Here is a 17244-nt window from a genome sequence, read left to right as displayed (position 1 = left end):
AGGGTTTATTGTATTCTACTACACTCATTATTGAATTGATTACTTATATTATTTATTTTAAATGAAATTAATTTTTCAAAAAACAAATTTAATTAATGAAAACATTTTAATTAATTGAATTGTATTTATTTAATGAATAAGTTACTTTTATATCTTAATTTTCATATATAAATATAATTATTTAACAAATATTTAAACGTCAAACTGGTAAAAGAATCAAGTATGGAGCAAATAAATATATATTTAAAAATTTAACAATGTGAAAATCAGAACATTAAGCAAATTGTTGTATACATTCATACTCTCACACTAGTTTTAATCAAAGAAAAGAAACTAATATGGTAATTAATGTCGTGTTATTATTAGTCGTGAAAATTTTAAATTGATATCAAATTAAAATAAAAGGAAATTAAAATTATATAACTATGGACGAGTTTGATTTCTATTCTATGGCTGATTAAACTAATTTACCATTAACTAACAAATGAAATACATAATTAACGAAGTAGCTAAACAAGTCGTGTGAATACAATTATAGGAGTTTTAGCAACGGATTCGTTGTGCGTTGCCGACAGTGCGACGCCCTAACTAAAACCATAATATATATATATATATATACAGCCACTGCCTTTTTTTTTAATACTATGGTGCAAGCCATTGACAAAATTTTGGACAAGTTAAATTACGATTTTCCCAGCATTAATGGGCCCTACAAAACTCTATTTTAATTCAATTAATTTATATTGATTTTTTTTAAAAAAATGCAATTATAAAACACAATCAAAATTATAAATAATATTTATTTAAATAAATTAAAATCAGAATAAATCATTATAAAAATGATTATACTATTACTAAAGATCAAAATATAAAAAAAATCCCATATAATGAAAAAAATTAAAAACAACACATACATTATTTAAATATGGTAAATTTTTATTTATATAATATAATGCCACCAGTCTTTACTGAAAGATTTTATTAAATTACTTAGCTTAGACTTTTCCTTTATATACGTGTTTACATTCTTCCACTTTTTAAAATTTAAAAATTAATAATAAAAAAATCACAAAATCCTGGTGGAAGGTGAGATCGCTTTATTGAACCTTAAAAAGCAATTTATTTTTAATATGTATTTTGGTACGAATAATATCATAATTATATTAGTTGATAACAGTATTGGGTATAAAAAGAAAAGGTCAATCACGGCGTTCGTTAAGCAAGTGGACAAAGTTTGTAGGGGTAGGTACAGAATTTGAAGGGCCATTTATGGTGTGTAAAGCCCAAATCCGATAAAAGGTCAATCCCCCATTGGAAAAAAAAAACCATTTGTTTGTGGATGGGTTCGGCCTTGGACCGAACACCATCTCATCAAACATGTCTATGCTGTTTTAAGTTATTCAAGTACATGAACATGATGTGTTGTCTTGCTTCATTTCAAATATGTTCAAGCCTGTGAATCCACTTGTACCACAAATTTCAAAGCCTCTTCATTTGTTTGTTCTGTCTATAAATTAATGGCATCAATTAAAAATTTTAAAATATTTAAACATCAGTTAAATTGGTTTATTTATAAAAATAGTTAATCAATTAAATTAATTGAAATTATTTTATTCGTTAACATGATTAGTTTGATTCAAATCATTTAGTTAAAACCAAAATGTACACACCCATTGTTTTAATCTAGAATTATTGAGTAAGAGTATTTGGTCGGTTGATTGGTTGATTAAGTTGTTCATCTTTATTCTCTCATATTCCATTAGGTTTTGGATTATAGATCCACTAAGAACACTCCCCTTCCTTCCCCCGAGTCTTTCTTCCTCTCCTCTGTAGATAAGATCAAGATTAAATTTAGAATTTATCTGGAAAAAACCTTAGACTTACGTGAAACTCAAACTTTAAATCTATTAACACAATATTAAAAATACAAAGTATGGAGAACCCATAAAGTGACATAAGTGATAAAAGAATTTTGTTCTCTCTAAAGAACCTAAGTTTGAGCAGTTGTATCAGAATATGTGTACGTGTTATTTTTATTTTCATATTTGAATTCTGGTTTATTTTTTATATACAAAAAGGCTTTGATCTTTTGTCATTGCTTTTAATATTGACCATCACAGTGTTCATTTTTTTTCAAATCATTTATTAACTCAAAGTAAACCAAATTTATTCAGTTTTCAAGGGCTTTTGAGGAGCCCTAAGGGTGTTTCAAAACCATGATTATGCTCTTTATTCATCCACCAATTTACCCCATTTATCGGCTTTCTTTTCTTTGTTGCTTTTTGCCTATTCAATATTCTTCACCTTATTAGGTTTAATACTAATTGAAGTAATTTATAAAATTCATTTTTGCACATAATGTTTAAAATTGATAAATATTCAATAATTAAAAAAAGTTTTTGATTTTATTTTGTTGATGGTCCTATTTTGGGAGAATTAGTAGACCAATCATGAGTACTTTTACTACTAAATAGAGTAATGACGGATTCAAAAATATTTTTTAAGATAGATACATATATATATTAATAATAAAAATTTTCGTATGAGACGATCACAAATAAAATTTTAAGATTACATAATCTATAAAATAATAACTAACGTAAAAATATTCAAGATTTTAGGACAAATACATACCCATCCCATAGTACACATACACTGCCACCAGAATAGAGCCAACAAACATCTCTCATATTCATATCGTTGTTGAACAATGATTGCATAAGTGCACTGAAAATGGGGGCAAAAACATAGATAAGCACGTAAAAACTATAGCTCCAGAAAAATCAAAAGATGATTTGAAATTTAAAAAATTTCGATTTTATTTATATATATATAAGTTATAGAATTTAAATTATTTATAATCTTTAATTTTTTTTAAATAAAAAGTAATTATGTTTAAATGCTCTAAATTCTAGATGAATGTTTATCATTAAAAACAACTTATAAAACTGTTTAAAATACAAAAATGACATATAAATTTAGTTAAAATGATCTTCGAATTTTTTAGGTCAAATTCATCTATGATCTTAAAAAGTTAGATGAAATTGACTCATGAGTTTAAGTTTTTTAATTAAAATTATTTATTCATAACAATTTATAAATTTCACGACATAATTTGATCATTAAAAGTTTAAGGATCAATTTAAACAAATTTATTAAATTTTAAAATTAATTTAACCTAAATAAAAAGTTAAAATCTAATTTCATTAAACTTATTCAATTTAAATCAAATCAGTTTTTAAAATTCAATAAAGATAATACACTAAATTTAAAAAGTTTTTTAAAACAATAATGAAATGGCTTTCAATGTTAATGGCTAAAGGCCAATAGAGAATTTATGGGGTAATTATATTTTGCAGTAGCCTACTTTAAGGTTAATTTAAGATGATTTCAACCTAAAATGTTATCATCTTCAACCTAAAAGTTATATAAATTTGTAATATTTTCGGTTGCAATCGAAAAATTACATTACAAGAGGTTTAGAGCTTATAACCGAAAACGTTTCTATGTCCAACCTAAAAAATTAGGCTTATGATAAGATTTTCGGTTATAATTGGTTTATGCCGTTTTTAATTTTATGTTAACAAATGGTATTTTAGAATTCTTGAATTTATGACAAGATTGTGCAATGCGAAGTACTTTCACTTCACAAACATCAAAAAAAGCAAATGAGGATGGGGGAGTGAAATAACCTAAAGCTTAAGCTTAAAGTGAAACAAAGAATCTTACTAAAAGCTAAATCATGGTTTGTAGTAGTGCACACACACTAATGAATTGCATGCTTACTTTTTGACCAATATATTTTCTCATTTTATTTATAGATAATTATTATATTAATTATAAAAAATCATTTTAACCTGCGTATGTAACTACAAACTTTTCACTCCTTATATTACACCCCAAGTCTTTGGCATTAAAAAGTAACACTTTTCTTTATAGATATTAGTTTATTTTGAAAACTATATAATATATGGTTTTTTAAAAGAGAAAATAACCTCAGTGACCAAAAATCCCAGATAATATACGATTTTGACCAACTTTTTTTGGATTTGCGAAAATGACCAACAAAATCGTAATGCGATCTCTAATTCGCATTGCGATCTCCACTATCACAAATTCGCGTTGCGATAGTTGAAAATTGCGTTGCGGTTTTCCATTTCGCGTTGTGATAGTCCAAGTTGTCGTTGCGATAGTTTCCAAATTTGTTGCGATAGTCTACAGTTATCGTTGTGATTTTCCAAATTCGTTGCGATAGTAAAAAAAAAGATTTTGTTTCTTAAGAATTTTCTCTAAAAATATAGTATTCGCGCGTACATGCCGAAGACACGTATTACCACGACCACGACCTGAGACGAGACGGCGGCGGCGACGGCGCGCGAGAGTCCCCCTTGTTCTCTTCCACTCAACAAGGAAGTGAGAAATTCAAGCCTTAAATACCATTCTCAATAGTGTTTCCAATACTATGTGGGATTGAGCATTACCAACACCATAAAATCTTAGTTCCCGACCACATATCAAAACCGTTTGATTATTTCAGATTCATTCGATTAAAGAACAAGAAAGATATATACCAGACCACAGATTTGAGATCTCTTTCCATTATCACTTGAAAGGCATGAGTCATATCTAGTTCACAGCTACTTCCCTAACTTGAATTTCAAAAACAATGGAGAATGAACATAGACAACTATTGTTAACTCAATCAATAACAGACGACACCGCAAATCAAGCCCTTGAACCAATCATTTTAGCGATTAATTTCCAATAAGTTACTCTTGATATTCATAGATAACCATCATAAGACGCATTAAAACCATCGATCAAGTAAGATTATCTAATACTTTCACATGTTTCGCTACCATAATATTAACTGAATAGAAATGTTTTGAGGAGAAAACAACTGCATGTACTTATTTACTATATTCTATTAGCATTTTCCTATGCAGAGATTTAGAAAAATACATATATATCAAAGAAATGCATGCTCATTACATAGTCAAGGAAGCACTAAAATAGATGCTTATGTATGCAGTTTAACAGTCCCTTCATATTTCGATCTCTTTGATTAGTAAGTGGTGGTCGGGAACTAAGATTCTATGGTGTTGGTAATGCTCAATCCCACATAGTATTGGAAACACTATTGGGAATGATATTTAAGGCTTGAATTTACCACTTCCTTGTTGAGTGGAAGAGAACAATGGGGACTCTCGCGCGCCGCCGCCGCCGCCGTCTCCTCTCATCTAGGGTCGTGGTCGTGGTCGTGGTAATACGTGTCTTCGACACGTCCGCGCGGATACTATCTTTTTAGAGAAAATTCTTAAGAAACAAAATCTTTTTTTTAACTATCATAACGAATTTTCGCAACGAATTTGGAAAATCGCAACGACAACTGTAGACTATCGCAACGAATTTGTAAACTATCGCAACAACAACTGTAGACTATCGCAACAAATTTGGAAAGTCGCAACAAATTTGGAAAATCGCAACGACAACTGTAGACTATCGCAACGCGAATTTGCGATAGTGGAGATCGCATTGCGATTTTGTTGGTCATTTTCGCAAATCCAAAAAAGTTGTCAAAATCGTATATTATCTGGGATTTTTAGTCACTGAGGTTATTTTCTCTTTTTAAAATGAAAACATTTTGAAAATATAATATGTGGTTTTTGAAAACATTTTTTGAAAACATATATATATAGTTTTTGAAAATATTTGTAAAAACATATATATTATATAATTTATTTTAAAAAATATTTTGAAATATATATATTATAATTTTTGAAAATATTTTAAAAAATATATATAATATATAATTTTGAAAAAATCAGTTTCAAAAATATTTATAATATATAGTTTTTAAAATCATTTTGAAAACTATATAGTATATGATTTTGAAAACTTTTTTAGAAAGTATATATATAATATATAATTTTAAAACATTATTTGAAAATATGTATTATATGATTTTATTTTTTTAAAAAAAACCTATATATAATATATATATATTTTAAAATATTTTTTATTATTTTTTATTATTTTTTTAATTCATTACTTTTTCAGGTCCAAATGGGTCTACTGTTCGAGTATGGTCCATCAAAAGTCCAACCAGAACGGGCTTGAACCAGCCCAGAAAGGGATTAAGGTTTCCCAGTCTCAGTTAGCGTCGTATAGGGAAGTTACACAGTCAAAGGGAGAACGGCCGACCGAGATCCCCGAGACTGACCCATCTCGGGATGACAGGCCAACCACGAACAGAACGACGTAAGGCTCGAAACATACGGGAGCACCCCCATATCATCGGAAACAGACCCCATCGGGGCTGTATAAATAGACACGGAGAGATCATCGGCCAAAGGGGGATCAAAGGACACAACCAACAACAGTACACACATCATCGAGCAAATCCATCATCAGCCAAACATACATAATCATTAACCCATACTGCCAAAAAACGAAACCAAACACAGTATCATCGCGAGAACAATACACCGAAAAGACGACCACAAAGGCCACATCAGACACCGACAGCAAAGATCGAGCCACAGTGAACATCAACACCATAAAAAACAAGATATAGCCACAAACCCACAACAAATACAGTCGAAAATGAAAAACCCAAACACAAAAAACCAACAGTAAACAAACCACAACATAAGCATCAGCCAAGAAGCAAAACAATAACACAAGAACACCGGGGAAGCGAATGGTTTTCATGAAGAAAGGTAAAAGTCGAGGGCTGGAAACCTAGATCTACGCCATTTAAGAACGGTTCTACGTAATCGGGGAATGAGGTTAGGCTGAGGGTGTTGAGGGCTTTCGAATGGTAGGTTTCGTTGGGATCCGACCACCGTGGGTGGTGGCCGGAGGGTTTTCCAGGCGGCGGTTGTCGACGAAGTTTCATCGGGGAAGATAATCCGACTAGGAAAGCTTGAGAGAGAATCTCTCTCTTGGTTTTGAGAGAAGTGTGGAAAATGATAGGAGTGTGGGGAATTAGGCACAGTTTGGGGTTTTATGGGTTCAGTGAAACAACGCCGTTTTGGGGTCATTAAAACTACGATGTTTTCCCCTCACCATCCATGTTTTCTGAATAAAATAGAATAACTCCTTTTTAGTCCCTCACACTCTGTAAGCTTAATTATTTAATCATCCATGGATATTTTTAAAGTTATGTTTTGGGCATTTTTTTTCTCTCGTTTATGTTTTAGTCCCCTACTATATATTAAGCCATGTTTATTAATGTTTGAATTTGGGTAATAATGTTTATGACTCTTCCATTTTCATTATTTCTGTCTTTTAATTTTGTTTTCTATTTTACTTTATTACATTTTTATTATTTTTTATTCTTATTTATTTATTTATTTTTTAAAACTAATCTTTTATTTTTTTATTTTTTTATTAGCTTCTTTTTCTTTCGTACTAACTCATCCATCCTGCTTTATTATTATTATTATATTAATATACATATACATATATTTTGCAAATTTTTTTCTCTTTGTATTTATTCTTATTTTATCATCTAACATTTTCTTGGCATTTTAAGAGGGAATTTCAATCGATCAAAGGTAATTATTCGAATTGATGTTTTAAATTTTAATCTAAATTTTCTAATTTTCGCTAATTAAGACAACCGGCAAATTAATTGGTACCGACTCCCGAACCCGACACGTTTCTAGTACAACGCATATCATGTAAGATGGTGTCCGACCCACCTAAATTCGTTTTAAAGTGGTCGGTGGCGACTCCAATTCATTTAATCCAAGTCGAAGCCCAATTCGGGGCCCAACCGAAAGACGGTTCCGACAGCTTGGCGACTCTGATGGGGACCGGTAAGTAAGTCAGGCCGAAATTAATTTTCGGTTGTCTTTTTTAGCAAAAGTTATAAATTTAAATTTATTTATTCGATTCTAATTATTTACCTTGGATTATTTTTTCAAGTAAATAGTTGTACTAACATTTTTTAATGATTTCAGAATTTTCAAAATTGTCATCTCTAGCTCTATACCTGAGCTCTGAACCCTATTTAAGTGGGGGTGAAAGCGACACTTTCGTGTTAATTTATTCACCGTGCAGGCCTAGCAAGTAGCTTTCGGGATTCATATACCTTATGTCTTCGTGTGAATTTATTCACCGTACGGGCATAAGGGAATGTTTCCTCTCGAGTTAAACTTGGTCCACACAAGCTTTTAATGGGCTTTGGACTAAGGGTCTGGAAAGCCCAATAGGGCACCATCAATGAGAACTCGAGTACCTTTTTAGAACCTAAACCGGGAGAATACAGGGAATTAGAGCCCACCCCAAGACCTCATTCTAAACCCTAGGTTACTTTGTTTCCTATTTTATTTTCTGTTCAAAGCATGCGAACTATACAAATATACGGTTAGGATTTGTTTGAAATTAGCGTGTTGGATAGAGATCATGTCGGGTAGGAGTTAAAGAATGTGGGGTAGGATTTTTCATTTTTTATTGTATTGATTTACCTCACTAACCCTTTTATTTTTGTTCTATTTTATTTTGTGTTCATCGTTTGCATCATTTAAAACGATGTGTTGATCCACCAAAAATGTGTTTGTTAAACATGAATAATCTGCATTAAAGGACAAAAGAGTTATAATACAAAGAGATAAAAAGGTCAGAAGCCCAGCCGTGGTCAAATAATACTCAGAGACAAAGGTTACAGGGGCAAGACGAGGAAAATGTTACTGACCCGAAGAGTCATTTCGAAAACTTCGAGAACAAGATGGCGAAACCCCAGCTAAGCTGGAGACCATTATTGATAAATTCTAGAAACAAGTCGATAAACTTCGGATGGAGGGCTCCGATGGAACTTTCGTTTGGAACAAGCTCGACATAGAGTAAATGTCGGAGGTGTAGTCATTCGAGACTTTTTTTTTGGGCAAACAACTCGTCATTTGCACGGTTCATCCAGAGAAGCCATAGCAGTTCGACAAGTTATTCAACCGGTGACGGATGAAGGCGGAAGACTAGTCAACATGTCAGAAGCTGTCAGAATATTTTTTGTCTCTTAATTTTGTCCCCAATAAGGATTATTTCTAATAACAGACATATATTTGGATTAATGCCTCAAACATTACATACATTATGCATCTAGACATATTTTGCATTTTGTTATTTTTCTTTACATTCGCATTAACTAATATACGCATGTCTCATCAAAAGGGAACACATACTGGATACACCACCTCAAGCATTGGACACACCCCATCCGCATAACACCTGCCTGAAAAAGAAGAAGATGGAAGCAAGAATCGAGAAAATCGAGGAGAACATGGCCAAATTGCAGAAAGAGCTAGAAGATAAGATAAACCAGAGCAGCTGAAATACTCTGGAAACAATCACAAAGAACCAAGAGTCCTTGGTTGATCAGATCGTTGCCAAGTTAGTTGGCCTACAACAGACCAGTGCGCCTGGGGCAAGTTCACCGGAAGGGGTAACTATACAACCTACCCCGCAAGTGGTTATCTCACCTGAAATCTTACCAGAACTTCGAGGGGACTCATCTGCTGCAAAAGTGAAGCCCTCATCCTCTGTATTTAACCCTAAGAACAATCTGGGTTATTACCATATACCGGATTTGGACGAAGATGACAAAGCAAAGAAGATGGAGGAAAAAATCAAGCAGTTGGAGGAGCAAATGAATGTAGTTAAAGGAGACTATGACTACCATGGAGTCGATGCCGCAAAACTCAGTCTAGTCCCAGACTTAGTTATTCCTCCGAAATTCAAGTCCTCTGAATTCGAGAAGTTTGACGGGAACAGTTGCCCATCCGCTTACATCACCATGTTCTGTCGAAAGATGACAGGATATAGAGAAAACGATCAACTCCTGATTCACTGCTTCCAGGAGAGTCTGTCGGGCTCAGCCGTTCGGTGGTACAACCAGTTAAGCCGATCAAATATCAAGACCTGGGAATGACCTGGCCAAGTCATTTCTGGAACAATACAAGCATATCAATGACATAAGGCCAGATCGAGTTATGCTACAAAGCATGGAAAAGAATCATAATGAGAGTTTCAGGCAATACGCACAAAAATGGAGGGATTTGGCTTTGTAAGTTTATCCACCGTTGGGAAACCCGAAAGCTCTTCGTACAGACCTTGAAGGCTCCATACTTCGGGCACCTGGTTGCGATCACATTAGGAAGCTTTTCAGACTTGGTTATGGCCGGAAAAATGATTGAGTTGGCCATAAAGCAAGGCAAATTTAAGGATGAGGAGGCCAATATGAAACCTCCTATACGAGAGCGGGATGGAGAGATTAACAATATCAACCATGCCAGTAAAGGTGTTACGATCTCCAAACCAAAATCAACTGCAGTTGTACCGTCAGGTACTTCTAAACAAGATTCCAAAGAACTAATGAGGGAAAGGGAACATTTCAACCCTATTCCCATGACCTACAAAGAGCTTTACCATCAACTTCTTGGCACCCATGTAGTGTCACCATACCTGGTGGAACCCATGAAGCCCCCATACCCCAAGTGGTATGATGAGAATGTGCATTGTGAATATCACGACGGTTTCCCAGAGCACACAATTGAGAACTGTTACGCATTCAAAAGAGTCGTACAGAAGATGTGTAACCAGAACTGGATCGACTTCAACAACTTGGGGGCATCCAAGTGAGGAATATCATTTCATCATTTGAGGCATTTTATTTGAACTTGTTTTTTTCCCACTTTTTCTCAAGTTTTTGTAAGAACATTTGAATAAATTTTTGTTACTTTAAAGATGTTAAGCAATGAATCACATTTGCAAATTTGCAATTCTTTAAATATCATTTGAATTAAGAAACTCTGTAAATGGTTCAAAGTTACTGATCTTTGACGAAGTAACATGATTTAAAACAAGGACTTTGTCCTTATCCAGAATATACCCTTAAACACCGTACCCTACTCTTGCAATTAACCAATATAACATTTTCCTTTCATAAGGTGCGGACAACATGGGGCATCATTTGCATATGACAATTACTGTGCTTTTCGTTTAAGACGTTCAGTGATGATCATGATCTTCACAAATGGAATAGTCGAGTAAGTGAATCTAGTTTAGGTCAATTGTTTGAAAATTTAACTCTAAAGATGAAATTTTTTACTTTCAACAAACACCTAGGCTATAACAGGTTCTTCTTGACAATCTTAAGAAATTAAATCCGTAAAGCTGAACTATTCCACTAAGGCAATTGGTTATAGAGGAAACTTGAAAGCCCTGGCCTTATGAGTAGATTACGTTCAAACCATGATATTGCTCGAACACTTTTGCAATTCGGTGTTTTCTCCACTGCTTTTGTCAGGCCGAAGACTTTGTGAGAAGATGAACCCTTCAGTTAAACCTGATAAAACTGATTATAATGTTAAGTTGTCCCTCTAAAGTAATTGGTTAAACGCCCCGGCTTTATGGATTCAACTAGCCAGATAACGGCAAATTAAATCAAATTTATCTAAGAAAGAAATTTCCGGTAATGATGGACTAAGAGAGTTAAGGAACACCTGTTATAGTCAAATACACACGAGCACTCAAGAATTTCATTTTTAGACCAATATTTATGCACTACCTTTATTAGAAGAGCTTACAAAACTTGAACAAATGGAAGATTTCAGAGGATTAAATAGAGGGTCTAATAATTGATCAGGCTAGTTGCGTCATTTTGTCCGCATCCAATTAAACTACCAAGCCAAAGAAAAGCCTGTTGCAATAGCAGTCCAAAAAATGACCTTTTTATGGCTGAAACCTTAGGTCAACCTAAAGCCAACTCATCCATTTAAATATTTGTCAAAGAGCTATAACTCTGGAGGCATTAAGCGAGCTATTGATTCCTTTGATATACTTTGAACTCATGTTTATAATTTGATTCATTTGCGAGCCTGAATTAAGGAGCAACATTTTTCCCCTCCTAAACAAGAAAAAAACATTTTCAAACAAAACAATCTCAGATTTGAAAAGTCTGTAAAGCCAAAGCTCGAAAAGAGAATGGGGCACGATCGATTCCAAGGACCATATTGGCAGACAAAGCACGAGACTCCATCCAGGAGATAACACATAATTCATTCATATTGCATGCATCTTAGACATACTTAGGTGCATCACATTCATCATTTTAGCATATACGTTTTTTGCAGCTTTTAGAGTCAAGTTTTAACTTCAGGATGAATGATACTCGATTCTCAAAACGCCTTCAAAGAAGAATGGTGGTTGCTTAACTCGGCAGTAAGAAGCTACACCTCAACCGACTTGACATCTCAGAACCAATTTCAGATAGGTTTGAGAACCAATTCAGATCAAATCCAGTTCGGCTCAAACTCACCATGAGCAGCATGTTTTCAGTTAATACTTTCAAGCCAGATTTCAATTCAACGACAGAAGATATTTGGCTGACAAAATTTATCTGTGGGCTTTCCTGTGAAGGGGAATCATCCAAAAATAATATTTGGTTCAGACTCGCTCAGGAGAACACCTGAAGAACTACGACCGGCTTAGACCTGTAAAGGGAAGCCATTTTTTAAGACATCATTTGCAGCATAACTTAAGTCAAGAAGGGTTATCTGCCAATAAAATACCTTCGAGTTCGACTACGCTCAGCTCCAAGACACATCATTTGCAACATAGCTTAAGTCGAGAAGGGTTATCTGACAAAATACCCCCGAGTTTGATTACACTCAGCTTCGAGGGCACATCATTTGCAGCATAACTTAAGTCAAGAAGGGTTATCTTCCAATAAAAGACCTTCGAGTTCGACTACGCTCAGCTCCAAGGCACATCATTTGTAGCATAGCTTAAGTCGAGAATGGCTATCTGCCAAAGACCCCCGAGTTTGATTACACTCAGCTTCAAGGGTATATCATTCACATCATAACTCAAGGCTAGAAGGGTTATCTGTAACCAAAGACCTTCGAGTTCGACTACGCTCAGCTCCAAGGCATATCATTTGCAACACAACTTAAGTCTAGAAGGGTTGTCTGCCAACAAAAGACCTTCGAGTTCGACTACGCTCAGCTCCAAGACACATCATTTGCAGCATAGCTTAAGTCGAGAAGGACTATATGCCAAAGACTCTCGAGTTCGATTACACACAGCTTCGAGGGCACATCATTTGCAACATAACTTAAGTCGAGAAGGGTTATATGTCAATCAAATACCTTTGAGTTTGACTACGTTCAACTCCAAGGCACATAATTTGCAGCATAACTTAAGTCGATAAGGGCTATCTGCCAAAGACTCTCGAGTTCGATTACACTCAGCTTCGAGGGCACATCATTTGTAGTATAACTTAAGTCGAGAAGGGCTATCTGCCAAAGACCTACGAGTTCGATTACACTCAGCTCAGAGGCAAACCAAATTTACAGAATAACTCAAGGCAGGAAGGGTTATTTGCCAATAAAATTGTCGAGTTCGATTTCATTCAGCTCGATGACATCTAAATCACAGTAGTGTTTGGTTGCAATCAAGGTTTTCAAGTCAAGAAGAAGACTCGGGTTAACTGTGCCTCAGTGACAAAAAAACTATTTTTCGGCAGCATAGCTTAAGTCGAGAAAAGCTATCTGTCAACGAATACCTTTCGTGTTCGATTTCATTCAGACCGAGGGCCTATCTACCACATGGTGGACTCAAAGAACTATTTCCAGTTGAATTTTAACCAAGGTCTTTAAACCAAGAAGAAGACCGAGGTTGACTACGATTTGGTGACGAGAAGCCACGTTCTGATTCAAATTCCGAACTACGACTTCAATTCCATATCATTTCAAGGTGGACTGGCTTCGCGACGGAGGAGCCATCTGCAACCTAATTCGACAGGGAGTTATTCATCAACTCCACCGAACGAAAATTTATGTCTTTTTATCTTTGTCATATTTTTCGCTCCACGAAAAAGGACAAAGAGGGGCAACTGTAGACACTCATTTTCGTCCATCTTTTTTATTATATATATATATATATTATAGTTTGAAATCATTTTGAAAACTATATAATATATGGTTTTCTAAAAAGAAAACATTTTGAAAATATATAATATATGGATTTTGAAAACATATATATCATATAGTTTTTGAAAATATTTGTGAAAACATATATATTATATAGTTTTTGAAAAAAACATTTTGAAATATATATAATATAATTTTCGAAAACATTTTAAAAATATATATATAATATATAATTTTGAAAAAATCAGTTTGAAAAATATTTATAATATATAGTTTTTAAAATCATTTTGAAAACTATATAGTATATGATTTTGAAAACCTTTTTTAGAAAGTATATATATAATATATAATTTTAAAACATTATTTGAAAATATGTATTATATGATTTTAATTTTTTTTTTAAAAAAAACCTATATAATATATATATATATATATATATATATATATATATTTTAAATATTTTTTTAATTCATTAGTTTTTCAGGTCCAAATGGGTCCACTGTTCGAGTATGATCCATCAAAAGTCCAACCAGAACGGGCTTGAACCAGCCTAGCAAGGGATTAGAGTTTCCCAGTCTCAGTCAGCGCCGCATGGGGAAGTTACACAGTCAAAGGGAGAACGGCGAGCCGAGATCCCCGGGATTGACCCATCCCGGGATGACCGACCAACCACGAACAGAACGACGTGAGGCCCAAAAAATACATGAGCACTCCCATATCATCAGAAACAGTCCCCATCGGGGCTGTATAAATAGACACAGAGAGATCATCGGCCAAAGGGAGGATCAGAGGACACAACCAACAACAATACACACATCATCGAGCAAAACCATCATCAGCCAAACACACAGAACCATTAACCCATACTGCCAAAAAGCGAAACCAAACACAGTATCATCGCGAGAACAGTACACCAAAGAGACGACCACAAAGGCCACATCAAACACCGACAGCAAAGATCGAGTCACAGTTAACATCAACACAACAAAAAATAACATATAGCCACAAACTCACAACAAATACAGTCGAAAACGAAAAACCCAAACACAAAAAACCAACAGTAAACAAACCACAACACAAGCATCAGCCAAGAAGCAAAACAATAATGCAAGAACACCGGGGAAGCGAACGGTTTTCACGAAGAAAGATAAAAGTCGAGGGCTGGAAACCTAGATCTACGCCATTTAAGAATGGTTCTGCGCAATCGGGGCTCGGGGTTAGGCTGAGGGTGTTGAGGGCTTTCGAAGGGTAGGTTTCGTTGGGATTCGACCACCGTGGGCGGTGGCCGGAGGGTTTTCTAGGCGGCGGTTGTCGGCGATGTTTCATCAGGGAAGATAACCCGACTGGGAAAGCTTGAGAGAGAATCTCTCTCTTGGTTTTGAGAGAAGTGTGGAAAATGATAGGAGTGTGGGGAATTAGGCGCAGTTTGGGGGTTTTATGGGTTCAGTGAAACGACACTGTTTTGGGGTCATTAAAACTACGACATTTTTTCATCACCATCCGTGTTTTTTGAATAAAATGAAATAACTCATTTTTAGTCCCTCACACTTTGTAAGCTTAATTATTTAATCATCCAGGGATATTTTTAAAGTTATGTTTTGGGCATTTGCTTTCTCTCGTTTATGTTTTAGTTCTCTACTATATATTAGGCCATGTTTATTAATGTTTGAATTTGGGTAATAATGTTTATGACTCTTCCATTTTCATAATTTATGTCTTTTAATTTTGTTTTCTATTTTACTTTATTTCATTTTTTTTTATTCTTATTTATTTATTTGTTTTTTAAAACTAATCTTTTTTTTATTTTATTAGCTTCTTTTTCTTTCGTACTAACTCATCCATCCTGTTTTATTATTATTATTATATTAATATACATATACATATATATTTCAATTTTTTTTCTCTTTTTATTTATTCTTATTTTATCATCTAACATTTTCTTGGCATTTTCAGAGGGAATTTCAATCGATCAAAGGTAATTATTCGAATCGATGTTTTAAATTTTAATCTAAATTTTCTAATTTTCGCTAATTAAGACAGCCGGCAAATTAATTGGTACCGAAAGGGCGGTTCAAGGGTGCTAATCATTCCTTGACCGTAACCGACTCTCGAACCCGACACGTTTCTAGTACAACGCAAATCATGTAAGATGGTGTCCGACCCACCTAAATTCGTTTTAAAGTGGTCGGTGGCGACTCCAATTCATTTAATCTAAGTCGAAGCCTAATTCGGGGCCCAACCGAAAGACGGTTCCGACGAGAATGATATACCCAAAAATGAAAAATTCATTTTATTGATTTAGTATGAAGATTTGTGGGTGGAGTCCCTTGGTGCATTGCATCTGAAACATTCCATCCTGCTGGCAAAGTTGTGCTCATTGCAACCCGACCTTATGTTCAAGCATGTCAACAACTATTCATCAATTCTTACGTCCAAATTTATTTTCAAACAAGCATTTTTCATGTGTGTCAATCAATGAATGAAATGAACCTGGAGCAAATCCAGTCTCCAGATTTCCAGTTAGAGCGACTGGAGCTGCCACTGCCAAGGCCATATCCCCTCATACGTGGGATGTCACCTTCAAATCCTCCAGACGGTTCATCTTTGGCTGCACCATATTTGAAGCAGATTGATCTGCTGGCGAAGTTGTGAGCCCCGCAGTTGCCCACAGTGCAATACCAGTCGCCTGGCCTAACATCGGGTCCAGTGAACAGCCCGAACGACGACCCGGACCCACCCCTAGCACCAAAGCTTCCATAGTCGCCTCTCTCGCCACCGGGCCTCGGTTCTCCACAGCGCTGGCATGAGTCCCTCCTTTGGAAGTTGAGGTGCTGGCACGACCTGCAATTCCAGTCTCCTGGCCTGTTCATATTTTTCTACCCTACAACACGGTTAAATAAATATATAATCAGCCATGCATGATGCATGCAATAACTTCATAATGAAGCTCTGAAAACGCTACCCAAAACCTAAAAGTGCAGAGAGATACAGACCTTGAGAAAGCAGATGACAGTGAAGAAGATAAGATGTTGCGGGTTTAATTTGATAAGGGGGTTTGGGTATTTATATAGCGGATTAGATTAGACCTTGAGAATCGGGAGAATTGAGGAAGTAGATTGGTTGGCCACTGGAGGGCTTAGGGTTTTCTTTTTCATATTCTTCATGTCACTTCAATTTCCTTGAACAATGGAATCATAATAAACTAAAATTGGAAAAAAAAGAGAAAAAGGAAATTTGAAATTAGATTCCAAAGGGGAAGAAAAAGATTTAAAAAGCCCCAATCTCAACTCCTTTTTAGGGTTTCTAG

At 34.7% G+C, this 17244-nt stretch overlaps 1 protein-coding gene across 1 annotated transcript; it reads right to left on the bottom strand.

The window, feature by feature from the left end:
• Positions 1–16204: 16204 nt before the first annotated feature.
• Positions 16205–16961, bottom strand: LOC120219009 (TATA-binding protein-associated factor 2N-like). The gene is made up of 3 exons (XM_039215870.1): positions 16931–16961; positions 16428–16813; positions 16205–16326 (listed from the first exon to the last, which is right to left on the bottom strand). The coding sequence occupies exons 2-3, from the start codon at positions 16805–16807 to the stop codon at positions 16236–16238; spliced, it is 471 nt and encodes a 156-aa protein (XP_039071801.1). The 5' UTR covers positions 16808–16813; positions 16931–16961; the 3' UTR covers positions 16205–16235.
• Positions 16962–17244: the final 283 nt, after the last annotated feature.

The sequence above is a fragment of the Hibiscus syriacus genome, unplaced genomic scaffold (assembly GCF_006381635.1).
Source record: "Hibiscus syriacus cultivar Baekdansim isolate YM2019G1 unplaced genomic scaffold, ASM638163v2 tig00110202_pilon, whole genome shotgun sequence".
NCBI classification, from domain to species: Eukaryota; Viridiplantae; Streptophyta; class Magnoliopsida; order Malvales; family Malvaceae; genus Hibiscus; species Hibiscus syriacus.
The sequence above is the reverse complement of the archived record's forward strand: the minus strand, read 5'-3'. Positions and strand labels throughout refer to the sequence as shown.

Bases quoted from the DNA above. Each gene is read 5' to 3' on its own strand.
- LOC120219009 (XM_039215870.1), bottom strand. From the start codon at position 16,807: ATGAACAGGCCAGGAGACTGGAATTGCAGGTCGTGCCAGCACCTCAAC. The intron at 16,327-16,427 runs GTTCATTTCATT...CTTGAACATAAG, and splicing joins GGAGACTGGATTTGCTCCAG to GTCGGGTTGCAATGAGCACA.